Source organism: Peromyscus leucopus, chromosome 13 (assembly GCF_004664715.2).
Source record: "Peromyscus leucopus breed LL Stock chromosome 13, UCI_PerLeu_2.1, whole genome shotgun sequence".
Classification (NCBI taxonomy): domain Eukaryota; kingdom Metazoa; phylum Chordata; class Mammalia; order Rodentia; family Cricetidae; genus Peromyscus; species Peromyscus leucopus.
The window spans coordinates 3,531,677-3,553,016 of record NC_051074.1 but is presented as its reverse complement, the minus strand read 5'-3'; the positions used below and the strand labels follow the sequence as shown (position 1 = coordinate 3,553,016).

Genomic DNA, 21,340 nt, shown 5'->3' with positions numbered 1-21,340 from the left:
AAGAAAGAATACTAAGTGGGAACACTTTGTAAAATCTAGGAAACTGAAAGCTGATACCTTCTGAACCAAGTAGACACTTGTGGCTCTCTCAGCAGCCACCTTATCCAGAGAGGATCCCTCAGGAACGAAGTAACTCACATCGGCGATGTGGACGCCCACTTCAAAGGTGCCTGAAAGCAGATAAGAAAGAGCATCAGACTGGTTGGAAGGTTAGCAGAATCTCTCCTGGGATCCTTTCCAAGGGTGCCTGTCACTCTCACAGGCTCAGGCCCTGAAGCAGGGACCATTGTTCTAGTCCTGCCAGCTACTTCTAGCTCCTGTGACAAGTGCTCCTGTCACTTTCCTCATCCTACACCAGAACGATGAAGAGGTTTTTACTCTGGACAAATGAGAGTGCCGTCTTCACAAACTATTTCCCATCTCCAAAGGCTTCTTATCTTGGGGTAAACTCAAGACTACATTTGCAAAAGACAGGCCGAGTGGGTAATAAGTTGATTCTTCCAGGTTACAAGCAATGAGTTGGTTCCCTAACCTATAAGGCACTGTTTCTGGAAGCTCTGCTCTTCACTGGCCTGCCCATCCCGCCCCTGTACCTCTCACTTAGCCCTTCTGCTGTCATGCTTCCAAACATGCACTTGGTGATGCCACTTCTGAGCTCACTGTCCATGTCCATACATGGTCTCGCCTCAACTGACATTGGTAGCCTTGCAGCCCATCTTTCACATACTGTGGAGGCAGTTGCCACGACAACCTTTCTACTCTGAATGCATCCATCTTACTTTATCCCATTCAGAAGCTTGTCTGGCTGGTTCTTTTTTGCTATGCTTAGACTATCTCAGCAGGATCTGCAATCAGCAACCTCCTTACCTAAAAAGGGTCTACTTAAAGAGAATCTCCAAGCAAGAAGAGGTTTTTCTGTCCTCTCTTTACTTGTCTGCTTAAACACCTATTGTGTATCCAATGATACTGATTGTGGTTTGTCCCCAGAATGCTCATCCTTGCCAGGTATCATAGCATATTTTCAATGGCTTAAATGTTCCCTGTCTACCTCTTTGGAGGTAACAGAGCAGGCACAGCAAATAGGGCCTTTCTTGACTGTCCATGCTCAGTGCCTATAAGAGTGCCACACAGTGGGCACTCAATATTTATTGAATAGAATCAACAGCTTGCTTGTTCCTCTCTCCTGTCCTTCCTTTCTTCCCATAGCTCATCCTCTACAATGTCCACCAAAGAGGCAGTATCCAGGTGGGTGGAACTGTCCCTTAGGGCCACAGTAGAAGTAGTTTATAAACTTAAGATTTACTCTTACTTGTCCTATTAATCAACTTTCAAGTATGGTATGCCATATGAATATAAATATACATACATGTGGCTATACACACATGTGATACATCCATGGATGTACTTATGTATGTGTTTATGGAAATACACAAAATGGACAGCATCTACAGAGAATATGCTCATAAAACAAGCATTTAGCTTGGAGAAAGATACACTGAAGATACAGGCACAGGGTGTATTAAACTAAGCACACCCAGTGGTGCAGTCCCACTACCTCCCATCCCTGTTGACAGTGACTACTCTTGGCATAGGCACAGGACCCAAACAGAACTTCTCTGAGCCTGTTTGCAGGTCCAACATGGACTTCATCCAAGAGAGTCTCTCCTGTGAACCCAGAAACGAGGGATAACATAGCTTGTAGTTGTCAGGAACCACCTTCATCCACATACTCAAAGTAACATAGAAAATAACAAGTCTACGAAATACGGAAAAGTCCAGGGTGACCTCATTTGACCTCCAGGATCCAGTTGAGGTTGAACCTAGTCTATTTGTCTACTTGGCCATTCCTGAGCTAATGAATACTCTTTCAGTTCTGACTCATTGAGAGCCTCATATGATATCAAGGAGCTTATTAACACGTCCCCATTTGCTCCTTGGGTGACCTGTGTGACCAATCCTAGGGCATCAGACATTCTTAATTTAAAAAAAAAAATTACATTCTTATTTATGTGTAGGTATATGTGTGGGTTGGAGGTAAGCATGCCATGATATACATGTGAATGTTAGAGAAAAACTTGAGGGAATCAGTTTTCTCCTTTCACCATGTGAACCCTGGGGATCGAAAACTCCGATCATCAGACTTGGGGACAGGAGCCTTTACTCACTGAACCATATCACTGGCCCATCAGATATTTTATATGAAATATTTATAGCTTTTTACCAATTTCCTATTCCTCCTGCCTAGGGAGTTTTTAAAAATGGGGTGCTTCAAATGAAGAGTTCAGACAAGGCACAGAATTTATTCTTCAATTGTTCTGACACACAGAGATTCTCCCATTAAGTGTCCTTTGGATTTTTCTGCACAGCTTTGTAGCATTTACAAAGGAGAAGCCAAGTCTAAGGTAGCCGATGGCTGCTATGGGATGACGCAATGGGCTTATCTTCCATAGGGAAAAGGCTGGCTGGGGAGCGCAGAGAAACCAGTCTGATTCCCAGTTGAGCAGCCTCACTCTGATAAACACACAGCGATGGTGCTGGGTGAACATGCCTGTTATGGCTGATGCTCTAGGAACTTTACTCCAAGCAACCACAGGCAGAAGTCTTAGATGTCTCAGCTTCTAAATTCTGATATTTTAAATATTTAAAACCAACACTCGACAAAGGTAAAATAGAGGGTCTTCTTTTGAAGTCAGGATTATAATATGTGTGCCTCACAGGTAAATATTGACTCAAGGAAAAGAGAGATGACTATTACATCATGATATAAACCATCATTTTAAACTTGGGCTCTGTGTTACTATACATGAACTTTCTGAACTTAGTGAAAATTGACAAACTGACAAAGAGTTCATTACAGGAGATAAAACACAGTGGAGGCCAATCTAAATATATTTGAGGGACTTGAATTTCGTTCTAAATTCCCTGCAGAGCCTCTTAACCCAGCAAAAGACACCCTCTTATTCTCTACTTTGGATGTTTTTTATGAAAACCCTAAATAAATATTTTATTACATATATTTTCATAACGTGAACTTGCAGAACTCTCAAGACAGTGGCACTAAAGTTTTAATTCTATGAAAGAAAATACGCACCTCAAAGGCCAGGCATGGAGTGTGCTGTCAGTGCTATGTCTTAAAAATGCCCCTCTTAATGTCTATTAAAAGAATATAATGGGGCTGGAGAGATGGCTCAGCAGTTAAGAGCACTGGCTGCTCTTCCAGAGGACCTGGGTTCAATTCCCAGCACCCACATGGCAGCTCACAACTGTCTGTAACTCCTGTTCCAAGGTATCCAACAGCCTCACACAGACATACATGCAGGCAAAACACCAATGCACATAAAATACAAATAAATAAATTATAAAAAGAATATAAAAATTTCCCTTAAAAACTTTAAAAAATAGTTTTCTATCTACTGGGGCAAAGGGGACTCCCATGAGTTTCGAGGAGCAGTGAAACAGAGAGAAAGAATTCCCCAAGGCCATTCATGACCGTCCCAGAGACCACAAAGCTCAGAGGATCACAAACATTCCTTTGAATGACCTGAGGAGAGCATCAGAACCTCTTCATTCCTGTAAAATACTAAGAGACTACAGCCAGGGCTTAGAAACCATCCCTTCAAACCAGCTTCTCAGCTGGTGCAACCGCTTCACCACAGTGCTCTTGCCATGTCCCCAGGGGTAGGGCTGTCCTCAAGGTGGCCACCTGCTCTGTTCTCAAGAGCCCCACTTACGAGAAAGGGTTTTCTTTTTTCAAAGATGTTATTAGCATTAGAGGGGAGAGAGAGAGAGAGAGAGAGAGAGAGAGAGAGAGAGAGAGAGAGAGAGAGAGAGAGAGAATGTGAGTAGGTACATACGAGTGCAGTGCCCATGGAGTCCGGAAGAGGACGTGGGTCCCCTAGGGCAGAGATAAAGCACTTGTCAGCTGTCTGAGGGAGTCCTGAGGGAGCACATGTGCTCTTGATTGCTGGGCTGTCTCTCTAGCCTCCATAAAGGGCATTCTGGCATAAAGCCATGCTATATAGAATGAAGCCTCTGGGTGATACCAGCATTCGGCATCCATACATGGAAACACCCCTTTTAGGGAGTACTGGGCCTCATGTACTTAGCAGACACACTGATAGGACAGAGGACAAAAACATAGGGAGTGAGCCAAAGTGTAAGTGATGGGAAAACAGGACAGTGTTTTGTAATTCAAGACAACTACGTGAACATAATATTGGCAATGATGGTCATAAAAATTCTAATCAGGGCTGGGGATGCGTCTCAAGGATACTTCACTTGCCCATAATGCACAAAGCCCTGGGTTCAATCCTGTCCCTTCAAATGCTAACCAGAATAGCAGGAATGACTGCATTTTAAAATGTATCTCTGTGCCAGAGCCTCTGAATACATCTAACATTGACAACAACCATGTCCAACAACTGCATGGATAAATCACCTGAGGCTAGGGGAGGCTGCAATCACTGGTGAACATAGCTCAGCCAGGATATGATAAAACCCAATTCCAAGCCAGCTTGACTCCTGAGCTTTTGTTCCTTTCATCCCCCCATCCATAACCCCCACCCACAGTCACTTCCAGGACAAGATGAAACAGCCTAATTTTCTGTCTCAATGGGCCACAGCTCAAAAACCCTCCCTATCATTCATGACTCAAGGGAAGCCACATTCTTAGCTTTGGATTCAGAAGTCCTTTTCCTAGCCCTGTTCACAGCCACACCCCTGTCCCTGAAGGCTCTTTTGGTTCTCACTGCCAAGCTCCTTAACCACTTGTAGCAGGGCCTGATTATGGAGCAACCACTAAGCCATTAACTCCAGTTCTCTTTAATTAGAAGAGTAAGTCCTGGAAACCCAGGCAGTTCCTTTCTAAATCTCTAGCTGACAGTCAGCTTTAGCTGGAAGCAGAGTGATTGTCTTAACTACCGGAGGCTTGGCCAGCATCGAGGACTGCCCAGGCAGGGGTGGCAGAGATGGAGGCACTGGCAGTCTTCCCTTAGCTACAGTAGGACTAGGCCCTTCCAGACCCAGGTCACTTGAGTGTGCCTGCTCCGCTGCTGAGAACAGGCCTTGGCGACACAGGCCCTTCTAGCTCCAACAGAACATTGCTCACAGAAAACAAGATGTGCTGTAATAAACTGGGTATCTGGGTCCTTTCCAAATTCACACGTTGAACCACCCCGATCCCCCGTGTAACATCAAAAGACGGCACCTTTGGGGAGTGATTAGGCCCTGAGGTCAGAGCCCAGACCGATGAGAGTAGCATCTTCATAAGAGATCTCAGGGTCTGAGAATACAGCAGTAGAGTCCTTGCTTGCAAAGCTCAGAGCTGTGGATTCCATCCTTGAAAGAAAAATAAACCCCCAAAACAACAGCATCGGAAACAATGCCCGTCCCTCCACAATCCAAAGACACAGCAAACTGATGCTATCTGTGAACTAGGAAGTGGCCCTCACCAGACACTTGGGCTCTCAGTGCCTTCATCTTGACCTTCCCGGGCTCTACAACTGTGAGAAACAAGTTACTATCGTGCATGAGCCATGAAGTATTTTGTTCCAGCAGCCCCAACAGAGGCATGCTCTGTTTGGGTTACCAATGAGCTATGGTACTGCATCCAGAGTTTACAGTAGCATCTGAATCCTGAAGAGTTTTCCTTCTCGCTTCCTTTCTCTGCTTGTCCCATCCATGCTTGCTTTGCCAAGCCGACTGCTCTGCTAAGTCCTGCTTTCCCTGCACTGTCCACTCCACTCACTTGTGGGCCTTAGTCTCTTGACTCTGCTCTACCCATTCAGACCTCTCTGAGCTCAAGTTGACACATGCACACGTCTACTATTAAGTGACATTTAGCTGCCCCAAAGGTACCTCACATGAATCCTCCATAGCAAATCCATTTCCTGTTCCTGTTCCAGAAAGTGGGATCACCCCCCCCCCAACTAAAGCGACAAAAGCACGTTCATGGGAAGACCAGAGGAAACCCAGGGTTCACTCAGGCCTCTGCTGACCAGTCACACTGCACTCCACTCTCCAGACTTCTCCAATCTGCCCAGACCTCTTCCCCACCCGTCCCCACTTGACTAGACTTCTAAGCTCCTCATTGCTCCGGGACACTGCACAAGCCTGTCCTGGGGTCCTGCTGCTCCGACTTCCACTCTTCTCAGTGTGCTGTCTTGTCCTACGTGACAGTTCATCTGAAACCAGCCAAGCTCCTCCTCACTGTCTATCCCAGGCACTTGAACCTTCTTGGCTCTGTCTTCTCCAGAGCTCCCTGTCTCCCCACTGTGACGGGTCTCCTCAGCATGGCTCCCAAGCCTGCAACTCCAGTTACTCTGCATTCTCTCTCCTCCCCCCAATCCCCACCCCACCGTGTGTGTGCGTGTGTGTGTGCGTGTGCGTGTGCGTGTGTGTGTGTGTGTGTGTGTGTGTGTGTGTGTTTTCCTGGCAGCTCCTCTTGTCCCTCACACTCCATCTAAGGGTAAGAGAGGGCTTTCACAGGCAGAACCATCCTGATGACCAAGTTCCAGCACCCCCCCTTCTGTGCCCTCCCCCAACACCAGTCACCACACGCTCATTATCAGTTACTTCCCTTCCCTGTAATCAGCTTGAAGGACAGAGAAAAGGCTTGGTGTATAGCCAGTGTTTCACATCAACTGAATGAGCAGGAAAGTGAGCAAAGCCCTAGGGCAAGCAGGGTTGTAAACAGTGGTTGCTCTAACTGCCCGAGTAGGGCCAGACGTCCTTGGTGGTTCACACACAGAACGCCCAGTCTTCATCCTTTAGGTGACTTCAAAGTCAGGACTTCCCAGTGCAGTCTACTTCACCCTCGGATAAAAATGGCAAATATGTGTTTCCCCCTTTTCAAAGCCAAAATACATCTCCCTAGAATTTTTATTTATTGCTCTAGTTCCAGCTTACAGGCTGCTCAGAACAAGCCCACGTCCGTAGGGGACAAGAATCTGGCTAAGAGACAGACGGGGTTGGCAGAGAGTGGCAACAGCTGTGGCCGCTGCCAGCAGCACTGGGGCTTCTGAGCTCTGCTCCTTCAGGTGAGACAGCGCACGGCTTGGTTCTGAATCCCCCCAACCCTGATATTCTCCCCAAACACGCTCTTGACAACAGCCCCACTTATTCAGCCGTCTGACAAAGGCTAGTAAAGCTCCCACCATGCACGGGCAAGGTCCTTCCTGTGGGGCCTGTGTTCCAGTGAGGAGAGAACGACGGCCGGGAAACAAAGAACAAGAGTAAGACGTCTACTCAGACAACAGAAAGGACATTGGACAAAGTAACAACATGGGAGAGAATGCTTGGCACACCTCTTAAGTGTAGTTATGATGGCCTCCAGAGCAGAATGATGGACAGGTCAAGTGATGGCCGCAGGGCACATCCAGAGCAAAGCGCTACTGGCAAGCCAAGCTCCAGGAGAAGTTGGGGAGGAAGGAAGGAGAGCAAGTAGGAGCCTAGTGAAGTAGCTGGGCCTGTTGTGTCAGGATGAAGCATGCAGATTTTATTTCACCCAAGATGGGAAGAGGCAAACTGAGTATACCAGGTTCACAGTCTCATTTGGCTGCTGGCCTCATTCTGCATACCATGGGTCTATTGTTGGGGTTTATGGTGATATTAAACTGCAAATGGTAACCCCAAAGAAGGTATTGATCTCTGGAGAATGGTGTTGACAGGCAAAGAGCTGAGTCGTTTGTGAGTAGTCTGCGTAGTAAGCACAGGCAGAGGTGAAAGCAAGAATCACCTACAGGACTGACTCTCTTTCTCCCCAACAGCAGATGTCAGAGTTCGATGGCCCATCCACCCAGTGATGGGAGCACACTGCCCTGGGATTACCCTCTTGACCCCATGGCCAGTGCTCCCAACCTGTAAGAGGGAAATCTGGCTCAAGAGCTCGGAAGTGATAAGCTGGCCAAAGGGGCTGAGAGCACAGGGGGCAGCAGGGGCCTCACTTTAGGTAACTCATCCAGCCAGGATGCTGGCCTGGGTTGGTCCTCCTTAAGTTTTGAGACAGACTAAACATATGAAAAACAACTAGGTTTATATCACTTCGTGGCCACACAATAAACTCCCTCTTTTAGCCGGGACAAGCAAAGTCCCGCTGACTTTGGTGGAAACACTGACAGAGTTGCTAGGTAAGAAGGACAATTCAAACTGACGAATTCCAGTTCCGTGTGGTATTTCGTTATGTAATCTCCTCACACAAAAGCTGACCACTGGGATGGCATGCCATGGCAGCACTCCATGGTTGTGACGTGCTGAGGATTTGAGGATATTTCTTAAACTTAGAAGGAGTTGAAGTAATGAAAAATTCCAGGACACATAAATCTGAATGCAATGCAAGGTCTGTGTGTATGAGGAGGGTGGTTTGGAAGAGTTTGTGGATTTTCTTTTCTTTTTTTCTTTTTTTGCTACCCATCAAAGGGTTAAAGAGGACCTTTAGGTACACACTCCTTAACTGGTGAGCTCACCTTCTGGAACTAGGCAGCTTAAAGAACCTTTCCCTTCACTGTTACAAAGAGCTCTATCAATCTGCAAGTACTCAACAAAACTGCCCACACAGCAATTTTTGTCATGTTCAATCTAATTCTCAGGAATCTCAGTTTAAATTTATATGAACAGCATGGAAGAGGAACACCCAGGTAGTAAATTCCACTTTTCCCTTTCCAAATGACTTGAGAAATGGCCTTCTTCATTAACAGGAAGGAGAACGAGGGGCTGAACATGTAAGGCTGGCACAGGCAACGTCTGGGAATTTCCAGGCGTCTCCAAAATGAGTGAGGAAAGCCTGGGTCAGCCGGTCAGGCCTGGGACAGTACTGAGCACACGCATTTGATCCTTCCTCAGTGCCAAGACAGTGGAGCTCAGGGGTGGGGAAGGACCCTTGACAGTGGTTACAGACGTGGAGAGTGAAAACAAGAGCAGCAGGGTGGGTGGCTGGGGTGGCAACGGGGCAGGACCGGCCGTGCTTGGGGTTGCAGAAGCTAAGAAGGAGTTTTGTTATAATATTCTGTCAGCTGCCTTCTGTGCGTGTTCAAAACCCTCTACGGATACCACCACCCCCCAAAACGGCAAGGCTGAAGTCAAGGAAAGGAAAAAATTTGAGAAGGACAAAATCCAGTTAAGTAAAACTAGGTACAACTTTCCAAAGAGACAAAAGAGGGTTATAATTTGGAGCAGAATGACTATGCCTCCAATGATGACTCTCGGAAACGATTTTCCAAGATGATTCCTGACTTCATGATCCATGTTTGTATTTGTTTTCAGAGGCATCAGGAAGAAGAACAACAACAGAAACCGGGAGACCTAGCTTACAAGTGCCTGGAGAGAGACATAGGAAGGTAATAGCAGGGTTTTAGCAGGACTGCAGATTTCTTCATGCTTATAAGAAATTCTAAGTTTTCCATGATAAATGTCTTTCTCATTTAAGTTTTAGATTACTTTTTAAATGTACTGACAAAATACTGTACACACTTCCACTTACTTCCATATAACTCTGAATCCATAGTACATACACAGATCCCTGCAAGTCTGGGCAGGGAGCCATGAGATGGGTGCTGGCATACTTGACTTTTGGTGGCTGGTAGCAACTAAAACATTTTGCCAGTAGGCTCTATAAAGGTGACCTCAGCCACTGGGTATACCCTTTCGAAGCAGAACAGCTGTTTCCAAGTCAGAAATGAGACTCCAGTGTGTATAAGCCTATGACACTTGTTCCAAACACTTTCAAACACTTCTCTGGGGCTATGGCTGTCCCGGAGCCTTCCTCTATCCTGGGGCACAGTGAGCACTGTGTGATCCCCACTGAGGATTCTCCTCCAGAGCTCAATGCACCGACATATAGGTTTGACTACAGAATTTTAGCACATTTTCGTGCTCATTTGTGGACTGATTCATCCTTCTTTATCTCCCTTTCTCCATCCTTTGATCTCTCTGCACCCCCTTTCTCATGTTGTTTCTGATACAAGATCTCACTTAACCTAAGCTGGCCTCAAACCCAACTTGCTATGCAGCAAAATCTGGCCTAGAATTCTGGATCCTTCTACCTAGGCCTCACAAAGGGCTGGGATTACAGGCAGGCTCCACCACACTCAGCCATTCATGGATTCTCTATTTTCTCTTACTTAACAAGACATAATAATTATTTTCTAAAAGCAAAATTTAAAAGATACATAATTTTATACATCTCAAAGAATATAGATACCTTTAAATGTCTAGTTACTATGTGTTAACTGTAATTGCCCACTGCTTAATTCAGTCTAAATTTTCCTTTTACTTGAAATTAAAGTTTTCTTCCTCACTTTGAATTCTGAGAGGCAAAAGCTCATCACTTTAAATCCTAGTGATAAAAACTTGGAAGGGCTCTTCTCTCATTACAGAGACACTTTTTGTTTATTTATTTATTTATTTTGGCTATTTCTAGTGATGTTAAATGACTCTTTTATCTAATTACTCAATTTCATTCATTTCTTTGCATTAAGGAGAAACCACTTTCTAACGTCACAGTATACAAAACAAAAATTATATTCATAATTTATACATGCAAAAGATGGAAATCTGCAAACACACACACACAAGCACCAAACAAACCCTTTCTTCTATATGTTACCTTGGTTATAGTATTTTGTCACAGCAACAGATAGTCCAGCTTGTAAATCTTTTTTTTTTTCTTTTTTGGTTTTTCAAGACAGGGTTTCCTGGGGATCTGCCTGCCTCTGCCTCCCAGTGTTGGGATTAAAGGCATGCACCACCACACTGAACCCAATCTTTTCATGCCTAGCTCAAGAAATTGGCTCCCCTAAGGCTGTAACATTATTATTATACCATGATTTACCTTTCCCACGTAGGTCTATGAGCCACATGGGGTTCATTTTTATGTATAGTGTAAAGCAGGGATCAAAACCCACTTTTCTCCTACATAGGCTACTCACTTGATCTAGCACTACTTATCAATAAAACCTTTTCTTCACTGTACTGCAGTGACAGCTGAGCTGAGAACTAGGTTGCACATGTATATATGTAGGTGCTTTTGGATTTTCTATTCTGATCACATTTCAGCTTCTGAAGAGCGGCTGCACATTTGTTTCTGTTGTACAACTTTAATCTTTCCACTTTTGTATTAATATTAATTATATTCACTGAACACTTATTGTTTGTATGGCACAGTTCTAAGTGCCAGGGTTTCCAGGGATTATTTAATTTAATTTTCCCACCAATTCTGAGTTAAATATTATTATCCTTGTTTCAGAGATCAGAGAATGTGGGGCTCAGAGCTATTCTTTTCCTTTGGAATAGGAACGCTGTTCTTTCTCATTCTGTTAGAGTAGCTATCATTATTTCCTTAAAAATATTTCTTTCTTTCTTGATTTATTTATTTATTGTGTAGGTATGCACTCTTGTGCTCAGACCATGGCATACCTGTGTAGTCTAAAGGACAATATGCAGAAAGCAGTTTCCTCCTACCATGTGTGGGTTCTGAACTCACTCATGTCATCAGGTTTGGCAGCAAGTAACTTTACCAGATGACCCATCTTACTGGCTTTTTTCTTTTCTTTTTTGAGACCCGATTACACAGGTAATCCACACTGGCCTTCAACTCCAATCCTCTTTCCTCTGCCTCCTGAGGACTGGAACTGCAGGCATGCACCACAATGCCCAACGTGTAGTTTTGTGAAAAGTATCAGTAGAATATGCTACAGCTAACACAGTTAAAGTGTGATTTATTTTTGCAACAACAGATATAAAGGGGGCTTCTTTCTTTCTTTTTTCTTCCTTCCTTCCTTCCTTCCTTCCTTCCTTCCTTCCTTCCTTCCTTTTTCTTTCTTTCTTTCTTTTTCATATATACAACTTGCAACTGGTAGAAACTTGCAACAATGTCTAGTTTAAACTACTATTTTATTTCCTATTTATTTATATATGAGGAAGGAATTTCAGGGAATCACAGACAGGCCTAGACTTCCAGAGGCAGCTGAGGCAAAGACAAGGTGTGATGCCCAGTCTTCTGCTCCTACTCCAGTGCTCCTTTGGCACACGGCCACTGCCTCTTACCATGCAATGGGGGTGTTGGGTCCCTGGGCCTCCCCACCGGCTTCCAGGTTTACCTTGGTGCCAGAGGCTTGAAGATGCCTAACTAGTAGGCTCCAGATTATCTTGGCTTTAATGAGCAAGAAAACTGGAACCAATCAGCAGAGCTGGAACCAGATGAACAGGCTGGGGACCAAATTTGGTTTAACAAGGTGCACTGAGACATCCATGAAAAAAAAAAGAGAGAATTTCCAAAGCCTGGACCCCACAGAAATCAGGCTAGCAAGATTTGAATGGAACATAGGAATAAGACGTAGAGGGGTGGAGCTGTCTCTCCACTTAATCTTTCCACTTACATCCTCTCCTCAAACAGGAGCGCACTGGCATGTATCCCAGAGCCCACTTTCATGCCGGAGCCCTTGCGTGGCTATTTAGTTATTTGGATATTTTGAGTCAAGGTACAATTAAGTTAAAAAAAAAAAAAAAAGATCATCCATCAAGGACAGTTAGTTAGTTGTTCAGTCACCAGTGCCCCAAATGAATGGAGAAGATATGTACTTCCTTCTGAGCTGACAGACCTAAAGAATTTTCCATTGCTCCTCCCAGATTCATCAAGGGCCCTTCTACCAAAATAAGGTTTGTCTGTGATCGAGTATTTGAGTTGCCTGTGATTTGCCTGAGGTCAGAATGCCCTCTAACATAAGAGACTTCAAGAAGGGGGGAAAAATCAATGTTTCAAAACTGGGATTAGAAATGGCTTCCCACAGAATAGGCGTAGGAGGAAGAGCGTTCAAAGCACAGGGCATCATGAAGATGTCAGAGACATAGTCCAGAAGTGTATCTGAGCGGAAAATTGCCCTCAAGTGGAAATTTTCTCTTCCAAAATCTATTGAAGAGTGGGAATAAGGTTCCCTTCTCAACACAAAGAACAGATTTTATACATAGTTTTTGGTGAAATTAAATGGTACATGTAGGTCTTATTTTTTAAAGATACATATGGCACATTTTCAACAGATGACAGATTAAACTTTCCTAATTAGGTGTGAGTTGCTTCTCAGCACAGTGTGCAGTTTTTTAGACAAGCACCCCATTGAATCCTAGCATTAGGATTCTGTTCATGGAAGTGGACGGACCAGGGAAAGAATAACATGTGGATTAAGAGATTATGGGGACTGAATCTGAGGGCTCAAACCATGGCATCCTGCCTGATATACAAATGCCACAAGGTGGAGCTGGAGAGATGGCTCAGTGGTTAGGAGCACTGACTGTTCTTCCAGAGGACCTGGGTTCAATTCTCAGCACCCACATGGCAGCTCACAACTGTCTGTAACTCCAATTGCAGGGGATCTGACACCTATACACCAATGCACATAAAATAAATTTTTAAAAAATGCCACAAGGCCTGAAGGCCCTTATGAGAAAGTCATGACAAGGCCAACAGCTAAAAAGAAAAAAAAAAAAAAAAAAAAAAAAAAAAAAGGTAATTCCAGATGAAAATAGCCAGGAGGGGTGGTCAGCTACTAAGACAGCCACACTGTCTTTGAAGGGCCTGAGTGCTCCAGTTCCATTTATAAAGTATGGCAGTATTTGCAGAATACACATATAAAGCACATATAAAGCACTGAAGCATTTGCACACAATCTATGCATATCCTCATTTAAAATAACCACTAGGTACTTACAAAACATATATATATATATATATATATATATATATATATATATATATATATATATATATAAATGTATTATAAACAGTTCTTTGTTACAATTCTACGTGTTCAGTGTGGATTCAACTTTAAAAAGCATCTTTTAAACTGTGTTGGATGAACTGAGAATCTGAGAATTTGCCCCCAGTGACCTACCTCCCTTACAGGCAGTACAAGGTCAGTCCATAGGTAGTGCTGAGATGCTGAAGGCTAACTGAAAAGCTTGTTTCCCCATTCTGTGAACAGAGCTTGTGAGAGGCATGTAAGATACACTACTCCTGGTGGTAGGAGCACAAGGAAACGTGCTTTCTTCCAAGCTGCTCATGCAGCAGGGAATGCAGCAGACCCAGTCTTTTACCACACCGTACAACCAGATGACCTGCTTCTCTTACACTGCCAAGGCAGTGTGCTAACAAGATAATTCATTCATTGTGGCTTATAGAGCAGGCACAGCAGACACAGGGACATTCTTCTCCAAAAGGAATGAGCCTCCCTAATGATACTCTTCCCAGGAAGGGCCAATTCCCGAGACTGACTTTTCACAAAAGTCACCTAAGGTCTTTTTAGATGCTCTTCGGTCTAGACTTTCAAGGGGCAGATATCAAGGTGTGGGTGTTCACAGTTTATGAGCAGGTAGAGTCCAAGTGGACCTACATTTGAATGCAGGGACAGTAAGCCACTGCCTTCTTAAACTGTCTCCAATTGTGCTTCAAATGTGCTAACAAGTACTGTCAGCAACCCAAGTCAGCAAGCAGAAGAGCATGCCCACAGGGAACAGGTACATGGGATCAGTTGTCTGCCCACCTTTCTCCACAGATGGTTTGGGGGCATCTAGATATCTTCTGTTAGAGAAACAACCCTGGGCTCACTTGTGGGGAACAGGACAACACAAGGCACACTGCTAATGCAGTGGCTCCTGCACAGTTTTAGAAAAGTAACACCAGTAGGAACCCCAAAGCCTAAGGAAGGAAACAGGTACTCTGTCGAAAGCTGTGAAGGAATTAATAGTCACAAAGAGCTAGGTAACCTAGATTCTTCAAGACACACTGGAGGACCACATTAAGTACACTCTGAATTGTGGCATGCATCTTGTTGATTTTCGAGTGGAGGGGAAGAAGAGAAGGAAATATGTTATGGCTAAACTTTAATTTTTGTTATTTTGGCAAAGATATAATGAAAAATGTATATAAAAATTTCCAAATCTGTTGATTTTTTTTGTTGTTACTGATGATTTTTTTAACACACTTTTTATAATTAGTAATTGGATTATGGTCTAAGCATCTGATTGTATAATGCTGATGATTTTTGAAATGTGTTTAATGGTTTAACTTTCTTTAAAACCATCATTATTTGTAAGTGTTTGTTATAACACTTATAACTATGTAACTATAACAGTTAAAGAACAGGAGCCAGCAGCTTCTGACAGCCGCCAGGCACACTGAGCCACGGTCCAGGCCCAGACTACTGCGCCTCTCTGTCCCTGAACACTCACGAAACTACTGATTGTCTTTGTTCTGGTCCCCCACTGGCAAGAGGACCCAAAGTGTTTGCATCATAGCTATAGCCAGATTTCTGCAGGAGAGCTCTCTGAAGAAAGAAAGGGAGATCCCAGTACACAGCAAAAACACACAAGTACGTTAAAGAAGGAGGTCCACGCCGGCTAACACAGCCTCAGATCACTACACAGGGAGGCAGGAGCTGGCAGGATGCTGCTGCTTTGACAGCTGTTGGAACAGCCCAATTCTAAGACAACTTGAATATGTATCAGAACAGATTATGTGTGTTTTAGATTTCTGACCACAAAGTAGACAATGAATTCAGGTTTAAATTCATCTTACTTGTTATACTGCTCACAAAACAAAAAGGGTGTCAGCTACCTCTCTGATTTTACTTCAAAGTTATCCTTTTCATCATTTGTGCCTCCAGTGAGCCTTCCTTTTCATATGCTTAGATATCCTATTTTTGTAATTACAATGTTTCAGGATTAGGGATTTTCATTTCTTCTTTTTGCAAAAGATTTCAAGATTCCAACCTGTTGAGGACCAAATGTAAAGGGATTTTTTGTATAGTCAATTTCTACATAAGGTGTTCAGAAAAAAAAAAAAAAAACCTCTTGGATTCCTAGTGATAATCTAAATATTTATCAAATAACCAAGCATTTCCTGTAGAAAGGTGAAATTTGGGCATAATTTATTAGAGCTTGTGCAAAGTTATACGACAGAGCATAGCTTTGTTTCCAAGGGTTGTGCTGGGGCATGAGGGGTTCAGAGTCTGGCAGAATTGTCAGCTTCTTCTGACACAATCTGTGTGACAGGGGCCACAGCTAATGACTAGTGCGTCTTATGATCTGTGATGTAGTGATAGTCATCATTAAGCTGACACTAGCCAAACTCCTAGCAAAGGAACCTGGACCTATGTGCTCAATTATATTAGTATGATTCAGGTCTCAGTTCAGTAACACTTCAAGGGCTTTTTGTTTTGTGTTGGACTAAATGCAAAGTTAGAATAAAATAAAAAAGGAAAATCTAATGGTTAAATTTCCCATTTGTATTTTATTATCTGGAATGCTTTTTTCATAGTTATTTTAAAAGGTTTAAAAATCACTCTACTTGGCACAGACAATAATAACTGCATCTTATATTTAAGAAGTACAATATGCATTCTCTAGCTGTAAATGCTGTATATTAGATAAGTTTATAAGAGCAGACATTAGCTGTGTGTCTTAAACTTTCTACAATTTTACCAAACTTCTGGTCTGTTTAAAGTATCATTTCCTGAGAAAGGTATGCAAAATTAACCCACAGCAATAAAAAATGTATCAACTCATATTTGTATTTCTGTCATTCTGCTCTATATATTTTGAAGCAAACTGTGACTATGTGTTTAGATTATATTTTCTTGAAATGGCCTTTTGTGATCATAATTTAGTGAGTCTTTATATGTAGTAATGCTTTCTACATTCAGACCTGTTTGGTCTATCCGAATCAGAGCTATCAGAGGCCAAGCGATAGTGTAAGATTAATTATTCATCATTACCCCTGAAGAGTAAGCAAACTAAATGTATGTGTATTGCATGTATCTTTTTTTTTTTTTTTTTTTTTTTTTTTGAAGTTTTCTGTTACTTTCGTTTCTGATCACTTGTAGCAGTGCTCGAACTCAAGAGATGCCTGTCTGTGATGTGGATTAAGGCTTGCATGTACTCTTGTATTAAGATATCCTTTAGAAAAAAATCATTATTATGTTTAATTATGTGTACATGCGCATCTCTGTGTGTGTGTGTGGCAACCAGCTCCCCTGGAGCTAGAGTCACGAGCACTTGTAAGCTGCCTGACAAGGCTGCTGGGAACAGAACCTGTCTCATTTGTGAGAGCAGTAAATCTTTACTGCTGAGCCATCTCTGGGCTCCTAAGACAACTTTTTTTTTTTTTTTTTTAATTTTTAAGTCTCAAATTTAGGTCTTAATATGTATATGAAAGTATAGCACTTCTGGTGCATTCGTATATAAGAAAATTTGTGCTGGGCAGTGGTGGCGCATGCCTTTAATCCCAGCACTCGGGAGGCAGAGGCAGGAGGATCTTTGTGAGTTCAAGTCCAGCCTGGTCTACAGAGTGAGATCCAGGAAAGGCACAAAGCTACACAGAGAAACCCTGTCTTGAAAAACCAAAGAGAGAGAGAGAGAGAGAGAGAGAGAGAGAGAGAGAGAGAGAGAGAGAGAGAGAGAAAGAGAGAGAGAGAGAGTTTGTTTTGTTGATGTTGATAACTTGACAGAAAGACTTTAACTGAACTTCATATTGTGAAAATGGTCAAACAAAAGGAAAGTCTTATAACTACACAAGACTTTATAAATAATTACACTATCCAATGACAAGGTTTTTAAACTTGCCCAAAGATCCACTTCAGCACAAGAATTTCCTTCTGTCTCCTCCTCTAATTGGCCAACAGCATTAGAGATAATAAAGGAAATAAACCAAGACAACTACCACTACCTCACTTTAAATGTAAAGAAATGGTAAAAGTTGTAGCATGGGTCACAGGGGTAATATTGACATCCGAACCCTCAACTGTCCACAATTTCCTCATAAAACCCAACATATTTTTTAAAAAGACGGTGAAAGAAAGATCAACAAAGACATACAATTTACACAAACAGTTGGAGTTTCTATAGCAATTAAAAGAAGATACTGAGATAAAAGACACACTACAGGAAGGTCAGCTTCCTGATAGCATTGAGGTCACTGGTTTCTACACACTCTCACTGACACAAGGTTTACCTTGCCTCAGGCCCAAGCAATGGGTCTAGTTGTCCTTGGCCCAAACCCTCTGAAACCACAGCTCAAACAAACCTGTCCTCCTTCAAAACTGTTTCTCCCTGGGACTTACTTCTCACAGGAAAGAAGAGCTAAGACAGGCACGAAGAGAGCAAGGCAGTGAGGATCCAGAAGACTATTTCTCAACAATGAGGAGAACACACGTTTCTCAAGTATACATGTTCTTAAGTACACATGGAATAGTTACCAAGAAAATATACGCCGAGATATAATCAAACTTCAAGACATTCATGAGGAGTAAGAAAAGTTCTCTGCCCATAGTAGACTCAAGTTAGCACTTCCTTAGTTGGAAATGGCAAGGATACAGACAGGAACAAAGGACAAAATGAAACACATGGCATGATCTCTAAGAAGGCTGTGGGCACAGAGAGAAAAGCATGTAGGGCATCCAGTGACTCACATGAGAAAACCCTGGGGATGAGGTGAACAAAATCCACCACATGAGACAAAGAGACAGCACAATCATAAGACAGAATTCAGTAAGCCTGTATGTATCACCAAGACATGACAGATGAGTTCAAAGATAAGTTCAAAGATGGGGATGAAACAAGGGAAGACCAGGCCAATTCCAAAGAAACAGACTTGGTTTCGGACAGAAAGTGAAGCAGGCTTATGTATCAGGATAGAAGCCTAAAGGAACCACAAACTTAGGGACAAAGACAGAGGAATGAAGAAGACAAGTCAAAAAACAAACAAGTTAAAAAAACAAACAGAAGAAGGGAAACACTGTAAGTATACCACAGGTTGCCTGGTTAGGTCTGGTAACACCAAACTTTTTTTTTGTTTGTTTGTTTGTTTGTTTGTTTGTTTGTTTTCCCTGAGACAGGGTTTCTCTGTGTAGCTTTGCGCCTTTCCTGGAACTCACTTGGTAGCCCAGGCTGGCCTCGAACTCACAGAGATCCACCTGCCTCTGCCTCCAGAGTGCTGGGATTAAAGGCGTGCGCCACCACCGCCTGGCAACACCAAACATTTTTAAAATTCAGGGCAGCAAGCATGATACTTGAGATGTATATATGTCAAGAACACCCTGCTCTGGGAAACAAGGAAAAAAAGGGGGGTTAAATCAGACGTGATCATATTTGTTAACTGCTGTTAGAAACATGAAAAAAACGTGTTATTATGATCCAGTAGGAACAATTCATTCTGCCAGGAGGAAGGGCTCTGCAAAGTTTTATCTTGTGTGTGTGTGTGTGTGTGTGTGTGTGTGTGTGTGTGTGTGTGTGCATGTGTGTGTGTGTGTGTGTGTGTGTGTGTGTGTGTGGTTGTTTTTTTTAAAAACAGTTGGTTATATGGTGGACAATGTTTTTATGACAAGCAGGGGACAGAGAAGAAAGAGGCTCAGAGGGAAACCTATCCTGTAGCTCTCTGCAGGCACACAGTGGTGGTGGGAAGTCTAGCAGTCTCCAGCGTAGAACCAAGAGCAAGCAGGCCCTGTGGACTGCGGAGAGGAGCAGGCAGCACTGCCAAGTGCCTCCCCGAGTAAGAACACCTGGCTCAGGAGGCTTTCTGAAGCCCCGCTGTGTGGGGAGGAAGGAGAGGGATGGATGCAGCAGCAGCACCGCAGACTGCTTCTTTCTGTGTCTGGAGGGAGGGAGTGCAGATCCCTGAGCCATGGCAGGGCTGGCGGCAGGCTCAACAAAGGACAATTACCGAAAGAACACTGTTTATGGGATCCTTAGATCTGCACAGTGAGGGAGCAGATCTGGCCTGGCCTTGGGGGCTGTGCTGAGCATCTTCTCATGCAGATGATTCAAGACTTCTGTCTCTTTTCTTCCTGGTGGCAGATCTAGACACTCTAACTCAGCCCCTGACATTTTCAAACTACCATCACCCAATCTGTGCATCAGGTTCTCTAACCTATGTCTGGCACATGGGGTCAAGGGCTCTCTAGTTCCTATGTCTCTGTGCCTCTAGAAGTGATCAGTTATGACAAGAAACTCTTACCAAATGTCACTCATAACCTATGGGGAATTGCTCGGGTAAAGATCTCTATGAACATGTCTCAGGAATAGCTTCTAGATGCTGGCTTCTACCAACTGACTGCTGCGGGCTTCCTGGTAAGGGAATGGAATGGAAAGCTTATGATGTTTTGTGTTAATTTGCAACTTGACAGGACCTGAAACTGTTTCGGGATATTTGTTCACATTGACACGCCAAGACTGCCAATCAGATTTACCTTGAATCATTAAAAATAAATAAATAAATGAACAAACAAACAAACAAATAAATGAAACCTAATCCCCCCCAAAGAATTCCCTGGTGTCTCGCCAGATCTTTTGGCTTCTTCAGTTTGTAGTCAGCGTGTGTAGCTGCGCTTGGCTGTGGAGAGGAGTTGGTGAGGGGGCACAATGGAGCTCTGCTTGTCCCAGGCACCCATCCCACCACCGGGTGGGCCTGTTAGGTGAGTGACAACAGGGTGTCAAGCAGCCAGGCTAGCCACTGTGCTACAAGGGTCAGGCCTAGGCACCTGCAGCTGTTCAGGTGCAGCCATGAGGGTATGGCAAGCGAGAGCATGAGGCTACCTGAATGACAGGGCCAGCAGTGGGAGGCTGACTCTGGCAGCTGTAGAGCCAGCGGCCAGTGGTGGGCAGTAAAAAACCAGGGACCCACGGGGGCTGGCAGGGAGTGGGGGGAAGCCGCCGGAGCAGTACCTGCGGTGGCGGCGTCACTGCTGCATGATCTAATGCCATGCATTGGACACTACATGATAAACATCCATAAAATAAAATCTTTCCTATGTTAAGAATGGGGAATACTACAATGAAGGGAATTGGAACTCTGTATGGATCCACAATGTATGGTTTGAAATTGGAAAAAATAAATGAAGGAATAATCAACAAAGCTGGGTTTGACATAATGTTGATTATAATTATTATCAGTTTGGTAATTCATATTTTATCCATTAAAAAGTGGTTTGATATCTGTGCCAAATATGAAAAATTGACCGTTAAGATACAAGCCTTAGAAAGACCTACTAATGAAACTAAGAAAAATATTCACACAGAGACAGATGAGTTTACAGCAGAATTTACTGCACCACTGCATGATGAAACTGAAGAGGAAAAGTTCAAAGTTATTAGAAAACCAACCTTGGGGCTGGAGAGATGACTCAGCGGTTAAGAACACTGGCTGCTCTTCCAGAGGACCTGGGTTCAATTCCTAGCACCCACATGGCAGCTCACAACTGTCTGTAACTCCAATTCCAGGGGATATGAGACCCTCACACATGCATGCAGGCAAAACACCAATGCACATTAAATAAATAAAATTTTTAAAAAAGGAAACCAAC

At 43.4% G+C, this 21,340-nt stretch overlaps 1 protein-coding gene across 8 annotated transcripts in view; it reads right to left on the bottom strand.

Moving 5' to 3' along the window:
* Nucleotides 1-21,340, bottom strand: part of Dis3l2 (DIS3 like 3'-5' exoribonuclease 2) — a 322,501-nt gene that overhangs the window by 90,576 nt on the left and 210,585 nt on the right. For all 8 annotated transcript variants that reach the window (XM_028876243.2, XM_028876240.2, XM_028876244.2 and 5 more), the window contains one exon: nt 58-170. In XM_028876243.2, the coding sequence (XP_028732076.1) occupies nt 58-170 (113 nt within the window). The remainder of the gene's footprint in view (nt 1-57; nt 171-21,340) is intronic.